We start from the raw sequence: 19,556 nt of genomic DNA on the forward strand, positions 1-19,556 counted from the left end.
TAGCAACTGGTGCAGTGCAGGTGGAGTATTAGTGTTAGTGGTTATATTAGTGTTAGTGGATTAGTGGAATACCATTGTATATTTGTCTGCCATTCACATCTTACGTCAGGTGACCTGATAGGATGAGGCAAGATCTCACAGTGGTTTCACCCAAAATCTGTGGCGATAATGACCCGAACCTTCCCCAAGCATTGGCTTATGTGACAAGGCGCATGATTAAGAGTAGGTCAACACCCATTAGGGTTTAAATACCTGTGATTCTCCAACTTCTGGTTTTAGAACTGAAGAAGCCTCTTGATGAGAGGTGTAGTGTCTTTACAAAACTTAAACTCCAGTCACATTTTTCCAAGCTCCTTACACTACCATGCTGTGGATGACTGAGAACCTACACAGACATTTTATGAGCCTTCATTACTTTTATCCTCATGTACCAAAGAACACGTTTTGTGTGAGCGTTGTATCAGTTTCTCAGAGATGGTGTTTTCTCTTAAAGAAAACTTACTGGTGATCATCAGCATACTCACTGTTTCTGAACTGAGGCTCTGTGTGTGTGTGTGTATATATATATATATATATATATATATATATATATATATATGTATAGCGAAATGCCCCCCTGGTGCATTTATAAGAATATAATCTGAAAGAGATCTAAATCTAGGAATTAAAAATAAATAATAACTTGCTAAATTTGGGTAAAATTAGGAGATAAAAAGGTACAATTACTAACTATACAATACTATAATAATAACTATACAATACTAACTATACAAAAAAGAAATGACAGAGACACTACGAAGTGGATTGTGCAGTAGGTATTGAATACTAGGTTCAAGTTATGGTCAGGATATTGTAGACAAGACATGTGCAAGATGGAAAATGTGCAAATATAGTATAATTTAGATGTGTGCAAATAAGCATATTGTTCCCAGGTCCAGTCTGTAGTGGGTTTGTGGAAGTTTTTGTTGTTTTTCAGTCTTTTGGTGAGTATTGTAAGGTGTTTGTAAAAGTCTTTGTGTATATCAGTCCTTCGGTGGTAGTTAGTTGAGACTGCTTGGGGGAAGAAGCTCTTGCAGTGTCTGGCCATTATGGTTCTGATGCTGCAAAACCGTCTGCCAGATGGAAAGAGGGAGAACAGTGCATGTGAGGGGTGGAAAGTGTCCTTCACTAAGCTGTTCAGACGTCGGATGATGTGTCTGTCGTAGAGTTGGGAGATGGATGGGAGAGGGCCTCCAATGATCCTCTCTGCTGTCCTCACTATCTGCTGCAGAAACTTCATTTCAGCAGAAATGCATTTCCCATACCAGAAGGTGATGTAGCAGGAGAGGATGTTCTCAGTGGTTCCATGGTAAAATGATGGGAGGATGGGAGGAGGAAGACTTGCCTTCTTCAGTTTCCTTAGAAAGTAGAGACGTTGTTGGGCTTTCTTCGTGATGGTGGTGGTGTTCAGGTTTCAGGAGGAGTCATCTGATATGTGCACACCCAGGAACTTCACACTGTGGACCATCTCAACAGCAGACTGTTGATGTGCAGTGGGCCATTAAGCTCTTCCTGAAGTTAACAGCCATCTCTTTAGTCTTCTGAACATTTACAGGCAGGTTGTTATTCTGACACCAGTCCACCTGGTGTTGTACCTTCTCTCTGTATTCAGTCTCAGTGTTTATATGCCTGGAAGTGTTTGATGTAACTAAGAGAGGCCTTGTTTTCTATGTTGTCATGTCAAGTTCTTGCAGATGAAGTTCTATAGAGCACGGCAGAAAAATATATCCCTATTGCCAAAGGATGTACTGAAAGGTTTTACAGTTTTAACCACTGTAAATGCAAGATTGTTTAACTATCTTCTCTGGGCATCTGTTGGGTTTTGTGGTCAGTGTTTCAGGCTAGAATCTGCTGATTAGACCAGCATGTGGTCCTACAGGTGGAGAAAGTCTTTAAATTGACACAGCAGGGTTATTATGGGAAGCGTTTACATTTAGTACAGGGAGTGCAGAATTATTAGGCAAATGAGTATTTTGTCCACATCATCCTCTTCATGCATGTTGTCTTACTCCAAGCTGTATAGGCTTGAAAGCCTACTACCAATTAAGCATATTAGGTGATGTGCATCTCTGTAATGAGAAGGGGTGTGGTCTAATGACATCAACACCCTATATCAGGTGTGCATAATTATTAGGCAACGTCCTTTCCTTTGGCAAAATGGGTCAAAAGAAGGACTTGACGGGCTCAGAAAAGTCAAAAATAGTGAGATATCTTGCAGAGGGATGCAGCAGTCTCAAAATTGCAAAGCTTCTGAAGCGTGATCATCGAACAATCAAGTGTTTCATTCAAAATAGTCAACAGGGTCGCAAGAAGCGTGTGGAAAAACCAAGGCGCAAAATAACTGCCCATGAACTGAGAAAAGTCAAGCGTGCAGCCGCCAAGATGCCACTTGCCACCAGTTTGGCCATATTTCAGAGCTGCAACATCACTGGAGTGCCCAAAAGCACAAGGTGTGCAATACTCAGAGACATGGCCAAGGTAAGAAAGGCTGAAAGACGACCACCACTGAACAAGACACACAAGCTGAAACGTCAAGACTGGGCCAAGAAATATCTCAAGACTGATTTTTCTAAGGTTTTATGGACTGATGAAATGAGAGTGAGTCTTGATGGGCCAGATGGATGGGCCCGTGGCTGGATTGGTAAAGGGCAGAGAGCTCCAGTCCGACTCAGACGCCATCAAGGTGGAGGTGGAGTACTGGTTTGGGCTGGTATCATCAAAGATGAGCTTGTGGGGCCTTTTCGGGTTGAGGATGGAGTCAAGCTCAACTCCCAGTCCTACTGCCAGTTTCTGGAAGACACCTTCTTCAAGCAGTGGTACAGGAAGAAGTCTGCATCCTTCAAGAAAAACATGATTTTCATGCAGGACAATGCTCCATCACACGCGTCCAAGTACTCCACAGCGTGGCTGGCAAGAAAGGGTATAAAAGAAGAAAAACTAATGACATGGCCTCCTTGTTCACCTGATCTGAACCCCATTGAGAACCTGTGGTCCATCATCAAATGTGAGATTTACAAGGAGGGAAAACAGTACACCTCTCTGAACAGTGTCTGGGAGGCTGTGGTTGCTGCTGCACGCAATGTTGATGGTGAACAGATCAAAACACTGACAGAATCCATGGATGGCAGGCTTTTGAGTGTCCTTGCAAAGAAAGGTGGCTATATTGGTCGCTGATTTGTTTTTGTTTTGTTTTTGAATGTCAGAAATGTATATTTGTGAATGTGGAGATGTTATATTGGTGTCACTGGTAAAAATAAATAATTGAAATGGGTGTATATTTGTTTTTTGTTAAGTTGCCTAATAATTATGCACAGTAATAGTCACCTGCACACACAGATATCCCCCTAAAATAGCTAAAACTAAAAACAAACTGAAAACTACTTCCAAAAACATTCAGCTTTGATATTAATGAGTTTTTTGGGTTCATTGAGAACATGGTTGTTGTTCAATAATAAAATTATTCCTCAAAAATACAACTTGCCTAATAATTCTGCACTCCCTGTATGTGCTGAGTAGGTAGAAGGGTGGTCAAGGGTCACGAGGATTCACAAGTGAATGAGCTCTATGGTGGTGATGTCAGAACACTCGAGGAACATCTGTGGTGGGATGGGCCTCCTAGATAACAGTGCTATTATTCAAACTCTCATTCGACTTTCGTTTCATGTGGTCACTTTGTGTAAGAACCACAAAAGCATTGTTTAACAGTGATACTCCTGAGTGGCTAGAGGTCTCTCATTAGTCATGTATCTGTGGATCAGCTTGATGTTCCATTCAAAGGTCAAAAAAGGAACAGAATCACATTTTCTTAAAATGCCAGGAGTGTTGTCTCTTCCTTTGTGTTCTTTGGTGAAGAAGCCCCCTTCTCAGATATCTTGAGTGTGAAGGTGCAGGTATTAATGTCTTATTCATTCTACAATTTTGAGAATGTAACTATACAATGCATGAATAGGCATAGACTATATACATAAGAAAAAGTACTATCCCTGCTCCAAAGCCCTGTTGCTATTCCTATACTGCAGATTTTAAATACTGTACAACTCAAAATGCAACTGCATGATGCTGCATGTCAGGAGTCGACAGGGGCAGGAAAACAGGGAACTTTGTAGAAATCTTCAGGGACTGGTGCAGTAGGAGCTGCCCCCACCTCAATACAGCTAAAACCAAGGAGATAGTGATGGCTTTTAGAAGATCTAGGCCATTCCAATCATCAGTCTCCATACATGGGCAGGACACTGAGGTGGTGTACTCTTATAAATATCTGAGGGTCCTATTGAAAGACAAGCTTGACTGGGCCCAAGAGTACTGATTCTCTTTACAAGAAGGGGCAGTGCCACCTCGTCTTCTTGCAGCTGCTGAGGTTCTTTGGTGTGTGATGAGATACTGAATATGCATTTGATCATACTGTGGTGGCCAGTGCTCTGTTTTAATGCTGCTGTGTGTTGGGGCCCAGCTTAATGGACAACATCACTAAGCAACTGGGCAAGCTGGTGAAAAAAGCCACTGAACAAACTGAAATCTATAATGGACAATGTCAGACTCAAGTCCTTTTAAACATTATTTTTTTTGTTTATTTATTTATGGTTATGACTGGAGAGATGTTTGTGCCCGGATGTTTGAATTTCAACTTGGGGATAAATAAAGTATCTATCCTAAGAGTTTGAAAGCGCATGATCTATTCTCTGAACACAGATAAGTGCTGCCCCCTACTGATGAAAATGTAGAGGAGTTTCTGGATGTAAAACATTTGAAGACTTCACAGACTCTCATTAGACTATATCAGGCGCTCAACTTGTTTTTTGTTGCCCATATTGGATACTGAAAGTTAAGACAGGAAGTCTTGGGTTAGAGGTTTTATTTCTGGGGTTGGATTGCATATTACGTGAAAATTCAATAAATTCAACCACGCAAATGCAAAACTTGTGTGTCATTTGACATCCCCCTGAATTCTTAGTAAATTGGCAAATCAATATAAAGCAATATTGCAGAAGTTCTACATTTATATAGTTTTTGCATATTCACAGTATTACATGTATACTCATGTACCAATGTGTGGAAAAAGAAGAAAGAAGAAAACTTAATTTCTAGTGAAGTAAAGGTGAAAGATGTGCATGACAAAATAAGACGATTCCCAAGGCCGCAGACATGCACACGGTAACTAAGCATCAAACAGGAAATACTAAGTTTAGAGGGTTTTTTTGCCCTTGTTTGAAACTTCTAACAAGGAATTCCAAACAAGGCATTTTCTCTGATAAAAACACGTTACACAATAAAACAGAGGCAATGATAAGTTTCCATTTTGTGGGAAAAACCCCCACATGAACAATTTTGAACTTGACGGTTAAATGCAACATGGAGTGAAAGGTAGCACTAAAATGGAAACTGAGCTCCTTATCTGATGGGGCTCTGGTAACTGTAGTAATGTAGACAATGTATTTTGCACATGCAAATTAAAAAATAAATAAAGAAGAAGAAGAAAAAAAACCCAGTTTAAAGTTTAAATTATCTACATTTTCTGCCAAAGGATCAAATTAGACAAAGTGACTTTTACATAAAGTGCCTCACTGGTATAATGTTTCCTGTCTGACATTTACCTGAGAGATCGTCAAAATGGTTTAGAAGACAACCTGTTGTCATCTTATTCATGTAGATCGCCACAGGCAGATAGTGTGTGTGGGTTCGCCCACTTCCCTTGAGCTGAACAATTTGCTAATAAAGCACCAGCAACACAGCTCTGCACAACCATTTCACAAGGACTTTAACCACATCTCTGAGCAAAAACAACACTCCTGACAAGGTGTTCAACTTGTGCACATCACAAAGAAACGATGGAGCAACAACTTTTCATACTTTTTGTTTTGAAGTGTTTTGTTCTCACCAATCAAGCTGTGAAAGGAACAGAGGTAATCAGTGGATATCTTTGACATTCGTGCACTTGTTGTGAATGTGAGCAAAAGAAAAGGGGACTATGGATGTGTGCTAGACTAAGAAATGATTTTCTTGCAAATTTTATTTCTAAATATTATGACACAATGATGACTGCAACTTGCTGCTTTACTGTTTACTTGTCTTCATCTTAGTACTACCGACTAAAATAGTTGGGGGTAATATTGCACCATCTACTTTGCACTGTACTATTTCTACCTGTGTCCTAGTATTAACACATTGTTATGTTTTGCCCCCCTGCAGGTCTTCCCCAATTTGGACAATCTCATTTTAAATTACAGTTATGACGAGGATGAAGAAAATAATTCAGAATCTTCTCCTTGCAATAAAACAGTGCCTGGATTTAACAACATGGGGATGACCGTCGTCTACATTATCGTGTTTGTTTTCGCCATCGTAGGTAACAGTGTTGTTGTCTTTGTCGTTTTCAATATGAAGAAAAGTAAAACCAGCACTGACATCTACCTGATGCACCTGGCGATTGCAGACCTGCTCTTCTGTCTTACCCTGCCGTTCTGGGCTGTGAAATGTAATGCTGGCTGGATCTTTGGAAACTTCCTGTGCAAACTCCTCTCAGGCTTTCAGGAGGCATCTGCATACAGTGGCGTATTCCTGCTGGCATGCATCAGTGTGGACAGATACTTTGCCATTGTCAGAGCTACGCGGGTCCTGTCCTCCCATCACCTGTTGGTCAAAGTTATTTGCAGTATTGTGTGGCTGGTGGCTGTAATGTTGTCCTTACCTGTGGTGATTAAGAGGGAGAGCATAGATACTGAATTTGGAGTGTCCATTTGCTTTGAAAACGTTACTGGTGAAAGCAGCGATCGCTGGCGAGTGACTCTACGCGTTCTGCGGCATACACTGGGCTTCTTCCTGCCTCTGGTGGTCATGGCTGTCTGCTATGGCTGGACTGTGGTGACTTTGTTTCACACACGCAACCAACAAAAGCACAAAGCTATGCGTGTCATCTTGGCCATTGTGCTGGCATTCATTCTGTGCTGGCTGCCTTATAATGTCACTGTACTGATTGACACACTCATACAGGGAGGATCTCTGGAACTGACTACATGTGAAACTCATTACACAGTGATTGCCATGCTGAGTGTCACCGAAATTCTGGCCTTCATGCACTGTGCAGTGAATCCGGTGCTGTACGCCTTTGTTGGGCAAAAGTTCCGTAACCAGCTGCTCTCAGCTCTTTACAGACACGGCCTCATCAGCAAGAGGCTCCAGATGGCTTACAGGAAGGGCTCTGCTGGCAGTGTAGGCAGCTTAAGATCCAGAAACACCTCAGTCACAATGTAAAAAAGCCCTGATGGATGATTATTTACAGGCTCAGGTGGTGGTCATTTTTTAAAATGCATCTTCAACTGGTCAAATGTCCTCAAAGTGCAATGTACTAAAGATCCAGAAAGTACATTGATGCAAACCACATATACACCATCACCCCTAAATAGCAAATTCAGAGAAAGTAATAACTAGATGTGTCACGTTTTTTACTCCATAACTGCTTTTGCAAGTCGTGTGAATTTCCAGGAACAGATATCGGGGGAGCGGATTGTCTTTTTCTTTCTTTTGCTGAGATTGAAAAGGTAGCAGAAAGCAGCATCGCTTGGCTTAAGATAAAATAGAAAACAGGAGAAAACATCTGTGTAGAACAAAATCTGGTGGTAAAAATAGTAATATGCAGATGTTTCTGGATGTTAGCATTTCACACAGCCAGTTCAGCTGTTTCCTTTGGTTAACAGGAGGATTTTGTTTTCTAAATAACTGGTCAGTATTTCTCAGTTTAACTCATTCCATTCTATTACTAGAATTTCCAAACAATACCCAAAATGAACTTGGTTCATTAGTAACAATGTTGCTACCAGATTTGAAATAAAATAGTCAGTTCAGTGCCTCACCTGGATGTCTCGTGGTGTAATGTATGGTGTAACTTTTGAAGTATTATTTCAGCACGAATATTGATTACTGAATCTAAGCAGTGCAACATTCAGAGAAAAAGAACGCAGGTGTTCAAGTTAAAAAGAGAATCAGATAACATGGTTAGCACTGTCATATAGCAAGAGAGTTCTGAGAAAGAAAGTCGGGGCCTTCCTGTGTGGAGCTTGCCTTGTCTGCCAGGGTTTCCTCTGGACACACTGGCTTTCTCCCACAGATATTCATGTTAACTTGTGCTGTAAATCACTTTAAGTGTTTAATAAAACTGTATAAAAGTGGTATAGAAATGTTAGTTTGACAGGTTTTGTGCTTTGAGCATTCACAAAAATATTGTTGCTGTACATGTTCTAATGACGCTTTAGTGTGTTTGTTCATTAAGAATAAAAAACATTTAAAAATCCAGTGTTGATGTGATATTATGCACATTATTCTGAGGCTGTCCAGTAAATATTTTTACCTTATTCTACACAGTAGTGGAGACAAAAAGTCTCAGTCTGATATTATGTTTCACACAGGAAGAAGCAGTGGTGAAATCTGCCGTCTGTTTCAAAAACAAGCTGTGTTTGTTTCTTTGATGAAAAGGTTTCATTTAAGTAACAGAAACTCTGTAGAAACTGATAGTTTGTGTTGTAATCAGTGCTGAGATACTGTTTTGTCCAAGAAGCTGTTTCTTGCATGATCAAACCAATGTGTATTTCTTTGACTCTGTTTTTTACTTGAAGGTGTGAAGTGATGTGCGAATGAGTCTGCAAAGTGTTGCTTCAAAATTAAAACTGCATGATATATGTGCACCGCACTGTGCTTCAAAATTAAATGTCTCCATTATGCAAGCTTATTCTTGTGTTACTACTAAATATGTGTTTAGGAAAATGTGGTATATCCAGATTTGTTTCTATTCAAGCATATTTGTCAAATTCTGTCTGCAGCTAAACTCAAATAAACGTCATCTCACACTTTGTGGTAGTCTGGCCATTTCCCTGTTTCCGGTTCTGCGTCTTGATGAATGAACAAGCTGTCTAAGAGGTATTTTTACCCTTACAATCATCTTTTGCACAACCTAATAAAGTGACTGTTACGTGCCAAGAGATGTGGCTTTGCTTTTGGTGTTCTTTTTATCGTTCAGGTGTCAAGCCTCCACCTATTGGCCAGTTCAAAGTTGATTGGCATGTGTCTATTGGCTGGTCTGGGCACAGTTGGCCAATCACTCTCCGAGGATCGCTACAAATGAGCAGCTTCCTGGCCAGCTGGGGGCTGCTGGCTTCTGCTTTGACAAACATTTGCGAACAGGCTTCTTTGTATTGTGTGTGTTGGGAGGCTGGACAGGTAAGCTGGGGTACCCTATACACTGGTTGTAGGTTTTACTCTGTTAGTCACACTAGGTTATGCAGTTGATGCCACTCTTGTATGTTTTCACTGACCTTTTGTCGAGTAGCTAGGTAGGCCTTTTGTTTTGCATTTTTTGTTTCAGTTAGGCCCTGGAAGCTATCGACCTCTTTTTGTTTTATTAATTTCTTTGATTTGGATCAACCGCCCAGTCCTCCTCCCCCACCTCTTTTCTTTTGTTAAGTTTGACTATCCAGGCAAGCAACCAATAAATCCTGCCTGATTCTTAACTGTTCTGTGGTCTTCCTCCTTCATTGATTGTGGTTGTCCAGTGTTGCTGTCTCCTTCCTACCTTTGCCTCCACCATGGTGGGGGGGACGTAACAGTGACTAAATCGACATTTTACATTTGAGTATATTACAAAGGAAAGTTCAGCACTGTGGCAGAAAATCTTTTTGAAAATTCCTAAAGAAAGAGATCTTCCTCGAAGAGGCAGATTTCAAAATGAAACTTTATTGCAGATCTCAGATATAACGCCCCCACTACAGTCTCCACTCTGTTGGAGTTTTTTAACAGAATCAATCACGTGTAAACACACGTGTGATGGTTTCAAAGCACCTTTTCCAAAAACATGTGGAGCAGGCCCACCAGCTGTAAGGCTTTTCTTCTAGGAGATGGAGCTGTATTTTGAGATAATCAACAGCATACAGCACTGCCAACTTTAACCCCTGAACAGCCTAATAATTAACTAAAAGAAACTAAAATGCATGTGAGGGCAGCAGTGCATCAAATATTCTGCTGGAATTAAATTACTGGGAATATTTTGACAGAAGACTTGCACATGAAGGTTAAGAAATAAAAACAGAAAAAAATGAACAAAGCTTAGGTTCAAGAGTTCAACCAGCTCTTAGAGGTGCTTCCTCACTTTCAGAGCTCTTAGATGTAATCAACGCTTCCTTTAGTTAACAGAACAGATGCATTTGCCCCTGGACTTACACAGAAAAAACATTTCCTAATAACAAATGTGAGGATCATCATGACACCAGGGGTTAACGCAGATAAGCAGGAACTGAAAGTGGCTGCAGTAAAAGGCAGAATGGGAGGAAGTTGCATATTTTAATCTCAAGACAATTAATACAGCATTTGGTGACGTGCATGTTCTAGACTTCAGGCCCTCATTGTTAGCAAAGGGTTTTAATCCAAGGATTAAAAAAATACAGTTGTTTGAGCCTATAAAGATGACGTGTATGGTTGTGTGTGTCTGTGGGGGGTAAAAATTGCACAATACTTAATACAATCATTTTAGTAAAACTATTAAATTAACTTCAATCATATCTTGATTTTTTTTGTTAGACTTAAAACACCCTGTGGTGATGCACAGAGGCAAGACTGCACAAAAAGCATATTTCTGGAGCTGGAGCTGAATATACTTTGTGGTAAAAGGAATTACCACAAGAACACACCCACGCACACACACAGGCTGCACAGTTGTGACCTTAGTCACAGAGAAGCAGAATGAAAAAGGAGAAGGAGGATGTCCCATATTAGGACATTTTTCATGCCAGTGGTGAGGCATCGTTTCCATATTTAGAGTAATTTATTTTTGCTTATCTGCGTAATAATTTTAAATCGATATTGTGTAACATTTTTGTTTTTAGTCAGCCTCTGCAACATAGTCACAAACACCATTAGAACAGTCACTTCAAAACACAGGTGTACGCTAATCACAGAAAACACACTGACACTCTGAATCCCACACAACTTGTTTGAAAGCAAAACAAAATACAAACAAAACATCATTGCATTTTATTCCACTATGTTAATACTATAAATAAGAAACATTTGCTGCACAAATCAACACACAAAAGCTCATCAGCGTTTTGCCCCCCTACAGGTCAAATGTCTGAGGGGAGGAGTACCAGATCCCCAGAATGTTGTGCTAAAATATTAACTATTAACTACTGGGCTATTTCTAGTGTATTGATATGTGAGCTGTCCTTCACGGGTGGCCTTGTTTCCAGGACACGCTGATGTGCTTTGTCTTATATATTTTTGATGTGCTATATATATAACTATATATCTATATTTTAACTAAAAAGAAAAGCTGAAAAAATGCAAATAATGTCAGGAATACAAAACAAACAAAATAATGAGATGTACAAGAAAAAGAAGTTAAAAGGAAGATGGAGGTATGTGTTCACTGTGAGATTTGTTGCAATGCAGTGTTTTTACTAAATAAATAAATAAAAATAGATAAATAAATAAAAATAATAATTCTATCTGGTGATTAATCATTTGCATCAAAAAACAAACAAACAACAGAACTTTTGTCCGACTATAAAATACAACCTTCTTTTCATGTGTTATACCAAGTATTGTGCAAAAATCTTGAGCCACCAGTTGTTTCTTTGTGAAGCCAGACTTTCTTATCATTCTTTTACAGTGCTCAGTAGTTGATGTTGGTCTTTCAAAGTTATTTGCTGGAGATTGGAGATTTTAAATAACATTTAGGTACATTGTTACTAGCAGGTTGTCAGAAAAATACATATTTTGCCCATTTCTTTATCTGAATCTATAAAAAATGCCAAAGATATCACAGTTCAACAGACATAAAACAGCATGTTTGCACCAATAAAGTCATAAAGAGCTATTAGCTGAATCTTTGGCATACCTCAGCATGGTGTGCAGTGTGTCTCAGTTATGTGCAGTAAGTGAACAGAGAACAGAACCAAAAGCAGAGACAAAGAAAGCTTTGAATGTCCTTCAGAAGAACCCTGGAGAACTACTGCTGAAGATACTTAAAGAAATTACAAAAGTTCGGACTCTTGAATTTTATGTTTGCTATAATTGTACAAACCCTATTTTTGCATGACAGACTTTATTTCCAGGTCTGTTTACGTGGAAATAAAGTCTTGAACGATATATAATATGTCGTTAACTTTTGCTCCTACAATCTAAACACATCTGGTACCTGCACTGCTATTTCCGGAGTGGGCGGGGAGAAGCCTGCGCGTAGGCCGATTCCATGTTACCATAGTAACAGCATAGCCGCAGCTCATCTGTTGGTTGTCCGCAGGAGCTGTGGAAAAACTGCGTTAAAGTGGTTGCTGGGCCATTTTTAAGCGCCGCGGAGCTGCAGGGAGCATCTCAGGACCGGGCAGGTAACATGGAGCTGTAATGGTGGATCCTATTCCACCAGATAGCGTTTGAGGTCACGCTTTCACGGCGCAGAAGATAACGTTAGCGGTCAGACCCACAAATTGTGATCAAGCCTGCAGCAGAGTGCGTTACTATTGGAGTAAGACTTCCGCTTTATTTTCAAAATAAAACTACGTTCAATTCAATTTTATTTTTACAGCGCCAAATCACAACAACAGTCGCCCCAAGGCGCTTTATATTGTACAGTATATCCTATAATAATAGATACAGAGAAAAATCCAACAATCATATGACCCATATGATAAAATGTTCTCATATTACTGTGAAATCAGAAATTGCGTCAAGCTGTAAATAAAAAATATAAGTGCGTGAATGCTGATTTTTTTATGTGTGCTGGTTAAAGTGGTTAACAATCGCACTTAAGGGTCTTTAAATACTTAAAAAGAAATAATTAAGCGTTAGTAAGTGTTTCAATGTGAAGACAGTTTAACACAGTTTTCCCCAATTTTATTTTAAATTGTTTCTCTTAGCAACCAGTTTAATAGTTTAAATATTCATTATAATATTTTTCTGCTCCTTGTGCATGTGACATCAGATGGGCGAAGCTATTAACATCATAGCATAATAACTTATATTAAAGAAACATTTCAAGGAAAGATTTTTCACTGTGTTAAACAGTGTAAAACATTAACCAAAACCACCATTAAAAGAAATTTTTAAAAAAGCTGAAACTGTAACGGTGCGTACACACTGAACACGATAGACGCGACCAGAGCTTCAGGTGTGAAAAACATCTCAGTGATATCTCTTATATCACTCCCCTTTAAATAGCTGTCCAGACAGCACAAAAGTGTACATTATTTGTTGAATTGTGTTTCTTATTTAATAAGCGCTCCTTTTAGAGAATAATTGACGACGAGCCTGAGGTAGAAAAAGTCTCTTACGAGAAATAACCTTAATATAATATGTTATATAACGTGTCTAGATAGAGTTATAGTGTTATTTTCCAGGAATTTCATTTTTTTCATTTTATAATACTAGTCACAATAATAATTATTATAAGAAGAAAGTAATTAATGACTTATTAATAGCTTATCTGTAATTATCACACTCTGAAAAGGCCTAGAAGTGGGCTCTTCGATCTAATCCTCAGTACACACTGCAGTAGTTGCACATCCTTAATATCTGCACAACCTGTGCAGTGTGAACAACACAGTTTACAGTACAATTTCAAGCATATATATTTAATTTGTGTTATATACTGGGAGCTATTCTATTTTATAACTTTATAATATATTAAATTGTTTAATTTAGTTTAGACAGTTACTGTTCTTCCTTCTTCGAGCAACTATAACCACATAATTTCCTCAAGGTTTAATAAAGTATTCTGATTCTGATTCTCTGAGGTTTGACACCAGTTTTTCCACTTTTACTTTGAAAGAACACCCCCGAAACCGGAAGTTTAGATGCCACAAAGAGTAACATTGTAGCTGCGCTCTTTAGCCGTGTTTCTGTCACAGTTATAACTCGCTATTAATACTCTAACGTCGTAGCTGTAGTTGCTGTAATGAAGTAGCTGGGGGGATTCATGCCGGCGGGCTAAGAGCCGCAGAGATACGAGCATTGTTAGCTTTCATTTCTTTAATAGCAGCTGACGTTAGCACAGGGTGTTAGCTGCCCTTGGTTTCGGATCACGCTGTAGTTTGGTTCTCCAGCAGGTTCTGAAGGACTCACGATGTCTAATGATCTCGCTGGAGTGTGGGAGGTGGCGCTGAGTGATGGAGTCCACAGAATCGAGTTTGAACACGGGACCACCACCGGAAAGAGGGTCATCTACGTGGATGGAAAGGTGTGTAGTCATACGGGAAACACTAGACGTGTTTTGCTGGACTAATCTTATTTATTAATTTATTTGAGTTTATTTGAGTGTTTCTGAGGTCAGCCTCATCAGCTCCTGTGATTTTCTGATTTATGCTCCAGGAGGTTCTGAGACGGGACTGGATGTTCAAACTGGTGGGGAAGGAAACTTTCAGCGTGGGCAGTTCAGACACCAAAGCCACCATCAATATAGATGCAGTCAGTGGCTTTGCCTATGAGTACACCCTGGAGATCAACGGGAAGAGCCTGAAGAAGTACATGGAGAACAGGTCAAAGGTCACCAGCACCTGGTTGCTCAACTTAGACGGCATTGACTGCAGAGTGGTCCTGGGTGAGCTCCTCTCAGTGTTTGTATCATTCAGCTCTTGTCCTTTTACTTCTGTTACTGTGACAGCTTATAATTATGATTTTTTATTCATACAGAAAAGCTCTATATTCAAGATTCTGCAAAAATTATGCAAAAAAACCCTCCCAACAACCCAAAACATGATCTCATAGGAGAAAAGATGCAACTTATTTTATAGCTTTAATAGGTTATAAAATACAAATATATATCTAAGCTACATAAAGCTTTAATTCATCTACATAGTCAGTCAGGATAGATATAGACCTGATATTTAGCACAGTGTGATTTATGCCTCTTCACAGCCACCCTCTAATATTATGCAGTAGCTGAGCCTAAGCTCCTTAACTACTCTAAGCTTGGACCATATACAGCCGTGTCTGTGATCTAGGCGAGTTAATCCTTCATATAATTGTACTGCTTACAGTGGATCAAGTGGCAAACTGCCTTGAAAGCACATGTCGCAAATAACCACTGTGCATTGTCTGCATTTGTAACAGAGATATCCCAGCTGGGAAAGAATGGAGATATTAAACTAAACTTTATATTAAAAACAATCTCTGTGGTTTGTCTTTCACTGTATATAGTACATTTTGTACTATGCTTTATCCAGCATGTCTTGTTCAACTATTCACACACATTCATACAAGCACTTCTACACCTAAGTGCTTTCCATCTAATAGTCACACTCTGATGAGCACATCGAAGAGCAACTTGGGGTTAAGTATCATGCCTAAGAATGCTTTGGCATGTAGACTGAGACAGACAGGAAAATGTAAATTAATCCAGAAACACTTTGTTCAAAGGATTCTGGCAAGACACAGTAAATACAACTTTTATTAAAAGTCAGGTTATCATGTTAAATATTCATTACCCTGATGTTGATCAAAATAACTGTGGTTGTGATTTTTGCTGTAACTGAGCTGCCTGAATTTGGTTCTTGTTGAGAAACAGAAACAAACAAAGACTTGATTTATAGTAGCCAAACAGAGCTCAGCAACTCTTTGGAATAATATACAGCATGAACAGTATATTAGATTAGCACAAAGATAATATCTCTGTGAAATGAACTCTAATAGGCTGTAATTGTGTGTAATTACTCATTTACTCAGTATGTAGCAGCCAGTGTTCTGCCATTGGAGGCATTTTCCATTTTTCTTGTCTTTATAACTCAGTCTGTGCATAGACTCATGTGGTCCTGCAGGTCTGAAGTCTTTGCTCTTCCCTGCCTTCAGTGAAAGTAACTTTATTAGCTCTGTTTAGTGTTTCACTGCAGAGAGCAGATGAATGCAGATAAAGATGAAGGCAAACAAGGGCGTTGCTCAGATCAGACGTTGCATCGCCTTTCAGTCACAAAGTTAATGCTGTGGCTCTTTAACAAATGCCAGCTGTGGTTTTATAATGTCAAGCGGAGAATTCTGTGCTGGTGCAGACCATAAATCTGGCTCTTAGTTTGCAGAAACCACCTACAAGTGATTAAATACGCAGAATAGATATGAGTAAGACAAGGACTGGAAACCACAAGACAATCAGATAAACTTTCTCATTCCAGCACCCAGCAACATTACACCTAAAGTTAAAGCTAGTCACTAACCTGCTCTCACTGGCTCAGCAGCTGTGTTGGCCAGTTTACTTACATTGTTTTTAATTGCTTATCTGGTAAATATTAATTTAAAAAAATCTATGTCTTTTTACTTTCAGAGAAAGACACCATGGATGTTTGGTGTAACGGACAAAAGATTGAGACTGCAGTAAGTAAAACACGAGTGACATAATACAGGTTGTTATTAGAGCAGCAGTTCCCTTAGTAACAGACCACTAGGGGTCCATGACCCGGGGACCCTGCAAGAGAGGTGGTATAAATCATAGATTCATTAAAGAGTGCTTATGTTGATGGGAGGCATTCACATTAAGGATTAGGGTGTGCGTACTTGTTTTGTGTATTAAAATTAGGTTTGGATATTGTCTTTGTGTTCGGATATGTAATTTTATCTGGGGTGTTGGTCTTATTATATTGACTAGTTAACTACAGTTGTAAAACCGTAAGTTGTTTACTGATGATTGTTTGTGTATTCCTGGTTGTTGTTTTATCTGCTCATTGCCTTTGAATATAAATTGATTGGTTGCTGGTGTGGTGCGGTGCATTGTTTTCTTTTGGGATATCATATTGGATCATTATTTTCGTTTGGAACAGGACGCTTCCTTTCTAAGTTCACGCTTTTGCGATTTGCGCCTGCAGGGTGAGTTTGTGGACGACGGCACAGAGACGCACTTCACACTGGGAGACCACAACTGCTGCGTGAAAGCTGTGAGCAGCGGGAAGAGACGAGACGGGATCATTCACACGCTGCTCGTGGACGGCACGGAGATCGCTGAATGCACAGAGTGAGCGTGACTGCGCCTGGATGAAAGCAGAGATCTGGTTTTGTATCTGTGACGCCGAGTGAGGGCGCGAGGTGATTTAAAGCTGATAAAGTCAGGGACCAACTGAGAGAAACAGTGCATTGCTGCTGTAGTGTGCGGAGTATATTAGCCATATATATACTGGTGAAAGCTGTCCTGTAAATAGCATAGCTGAAGACAGAAGCTAAGTTTGAGCAGTTTTAGAAGACCGAGGGCAGCTACTAATGCCAGAAACAAGCATTTACTGTCTCCAAATGTTCACACTGGATATTTGATGTGTACACTGGTCTTTATAATCATATTAACACTATTAATCTCAGTAATATCATCAACACGGGAGTCCAGATGTGCCACATTATTCTCTCTCAGCCAGGGTTTTAACACGAGCAGCTGTTTTTGAAGAAGTACTGTATCACACAGCCAAATGTTACCAGTGAGCTGTCCCAGTAAACCCTCACCTCATTCTGTCTTACCTTTGTGCTAGCTTTCTTGTATTTTCAAATGTTGTGGAGTGGGAGGTTCAACAACAGGGTAACTTTATTCCTTGAATGTAGCAGTGGACTGGTTCCTGTTCTGGTGTCGGCGTGTTACATGCTTTGTGTTTCCATTGGTTAATTCTGTTGATATGAAGTGATTAGCTTCCAACGGCCTGCTGTTGATGTGTCAGAATATTTACAGGGTGCGTTGTTCTCAGTTTTCACTTAGGCATAAATCATTTACACAGCTGCAATCACTCACTGATGTCCAAACATACTTTAAAGACGTTCTGTTCTCTTTAGAAAGATCTGTGACTGTGTTGTGCTGTTAATTCATGCGGTAGAATCATAGAGTGTATGATGGACAAAGCCACTGTGATGTCACCCACATTTGTCAAAGCCACATTTTTGGACCCTTCAGCTGTCCACTGTGACCCTCTTAGGGTTTTTAAACCAGATGTCACAGAAACGGGGTCGATCGGTCATTGCTCCCATTATCGTCTTTCTGAACATCATGTATTATATATGATGTAAATGTAGTGATTGATACCACTGATTAATTAATGAAGTGTTTACCGAGGTCACAGCTCAAATGACAGAGGGCTCCTTTTCCACTGAAATCTGTTGAGTTTTTTTTCCTGCTAACTACAAGTACAGAAGTCGCCCCCTGCTGGCTATTAGAAAGAATGCAGGTTAAGGCATTGGCTTCATTTTACCAGTATGGAAGCTATGTCCATCTTATACATGCAGTCTATGGATAATACAGAATTTGAGCTAAAAATATTTTAATAAAATCATGGTTATCAAAGATTGAAGATTTCTCCAGTGTATGTGAAACAAATGTTTGGTAAGAGACGTTCACTAAGGCTGTACTCACACTAAGAAAGCTGTGCCATGCCCGAGTATGTTTGTTTCCCATTTTCCAGTTTGTTTGACCAGACTGCTGCATGCTCCACCCCGGCAGGGTTACATGAACTGCTCCAGTCCAGGTTCAGTTGGACTCAACGTGTGCATGTTATGTGACCACTAATCGTGCACAAGTACTTACATGTAACTCCGGCAGTTGTTCAATGACAGCTGCCTGTGTGAAAATCACTGTGTTCAGCATTTCACAAATCTATAAGGCATATGAGAGGATGAAGTGTCACCACTTTAAAATTAAGCTAGATGCATAAAATCATGAACGTCACTGTAGACACACACTGATGCACACTCTGAGCCCACACTGTTAAGGGTGAATGCAGGCGATCAGTGGAGTGGTGACGAGGCGACAGCCATGATGTGTGTGAGTACATCCTCACTGTTAGAAATTGGAACCCAGATTTACTCAAACACTGAGCCAATCCAAACTGGGTTTAGGCATTAAAGAAAGTACTGTTGATATTTACAAAGAGAGCGCAGTGACAACATGGCATGTAGGAGATTTTGAACTGAGATTTTTGACCCGGCTGCATATATTTCTATGAGTTCCTTTTTCTAGGTGCAAAATATACAGAGAACTCTTAAAGCTCACAAATTGATTTACTAATGTTTGCAACACAATTTATTGCTAATCGTGATAATATTTAATTCAGAATAAAACATGAAAATGTTTCCAATTGTTATTTTTGTGCTTGATATTAAAATGAGCTGACTGTGTGTGTGTGTTGGAAACATAATACGTTTTGTAAATCATTGGTAAAGCTAACCACACCTTTGAGCTCACATGCCGTTTTGCCCCATTTAGTAAATCTGGCCAACTTAGCAAACTTCATCTGCTGATGTCTGTGAAACTGAACTGAAATGCAGCTGAAAGCTTCGTGAAACGGACACACTATTTGTTTTTCCTGTCAAACTGTTTCAAGGGTCAAAGGTGAAAATGTTTCATGCTCAGTAGACTGTGACATTGTATAGTTATGATTACCTTCTCACTCTGTTTTTCATGTGTCGTGTATACAGGAATAATGTTTATACATGTATTTCATTTTGTAAGTTGTTTAAATTGTATTTTATTTTATTAAATTTGTGTAGTTGATCAGGTTTTGTTGTTGAGCTTTAAGTTAAAAAAAATC

General features: G+C 39.5%; 2 protein-coding genes across 6 annotated transcripts; both read left to right on the plus strand.

The window, feature by feature from the left end:
- The first annotated feature begins 5,800 nt into the window (after positions 1-5,800).
- On the plus strand, positions 5,801-8,863 carry cxcr2 (chemokine (C-X-C motif) receptor 2). The gene is made up of 2 exons (XM_084908177.1): positions 5,801-5,939; positions 6,226-8,863. Exons 1-2 carry the CDS (start codon positions 5,865-5,867, stop codon positions 7,285-7,287), a joined length of 1,137 nt encoding a protein of 378 aa, XP_084764303.1. The 5' UTR covers positions 5,801-5,864; the 3' UTR covers positions 7,288-8,863.
- A 3,408-nt stretch (positions 8,864-12,271) lies between these two features.
- On the plus strand, positions 12,272-19,519 carry LOC146370229 (fas apoptotic inhibitory molecule 1-like). Of its 5 annotated transcripts, none has more exons than XM_084907715.1 (5): positions 12,272-12,407; positions 14,121-14,254; positions 14,386-14,614; positions 16,328-16,377; positions 16,866-19,519. In XM_084907715.1, the coding sequence occupies exons 2-5, from the start codon at positions 14,141-14,143 to the stop codon at positions 17,013-17,015; spliced, it is 543 nt and encodes a 180-aa protein (XP_084763841.1). In that variant the 5' UTR covers positions 12,272-12,407; positions 14,121-14,140; the 3' UTR covers positions 17,016-19,519. The 5 variants fall into 5 exon arrangements, with proteins under 5 accessions (XP_084763841.1, XP_084763840.1, XP_084763843.1 ...); XM_084907714.1 differs by having other exon boundaries at positions 14,124-14,254; XM_084907717.1 differs by lacking the exon at positions 12,272-12,407 and adding an exon at positions 12,416-12,544.
- Positions 19,520-19,556: the final 37 nt, after the last annotated feature.

The sequence above is a fragment of the Perissodus microlepis genome, chromosome 16 (genome assembly GCF_051167445.1).
Source record: "Perissodus microlepis isolate ML-2025 ecotype Zambia chromosome 16, ASM5116744v1, whole genome shotgun sequence".
In the NCBI taxonomy this organism is placed as follows: domain Eukaryota; kingdom Metazoa; phylum Chordata; class Actinopteri; order Cichliformes; family Cichlidae; genus Perissodus; species Perissodus microlepis.

Bases quoted from the DNA above. Each gene is read 5' to 3' on its own strand.
- LOC146370229 (XM_084907715.1), top strand. From the start codon at position 14,141: ATGTCTAATGATCTCGCTGGAGTGTGGGAGGTGGCGCTGAGTGATGGA. The intron at 14,615-16,327 runs GTGAGCTCCTCT...TTTTACTTTCAG, and splicing joins TGACTGCAGAGTGGTCCTGG to AGAAAGACACCATGGATGTT. The intron at 16,378-16,865 runs GTAAGTAAAACA...TTGCGCCTGCAG, and splicing joins GACAAAAGATTGAGACTGCA to GGTGAGTTTGTGGACGACGG.
- cxcr2 (XM_084908177.1), top strand. From the start codon at position 5,865: ATGGAGCAACAACTTTTCATACTTTTTGTTTTGAAGTGTTTTGTTCTC. The intron at 5,940-6,225 runs GTAATCAGTGGA...GCCCCCCTGCAG, and splicing joins AAGCTGTGAAAGGAACAGAG to GTCTTCCCCAATTTGGACAA.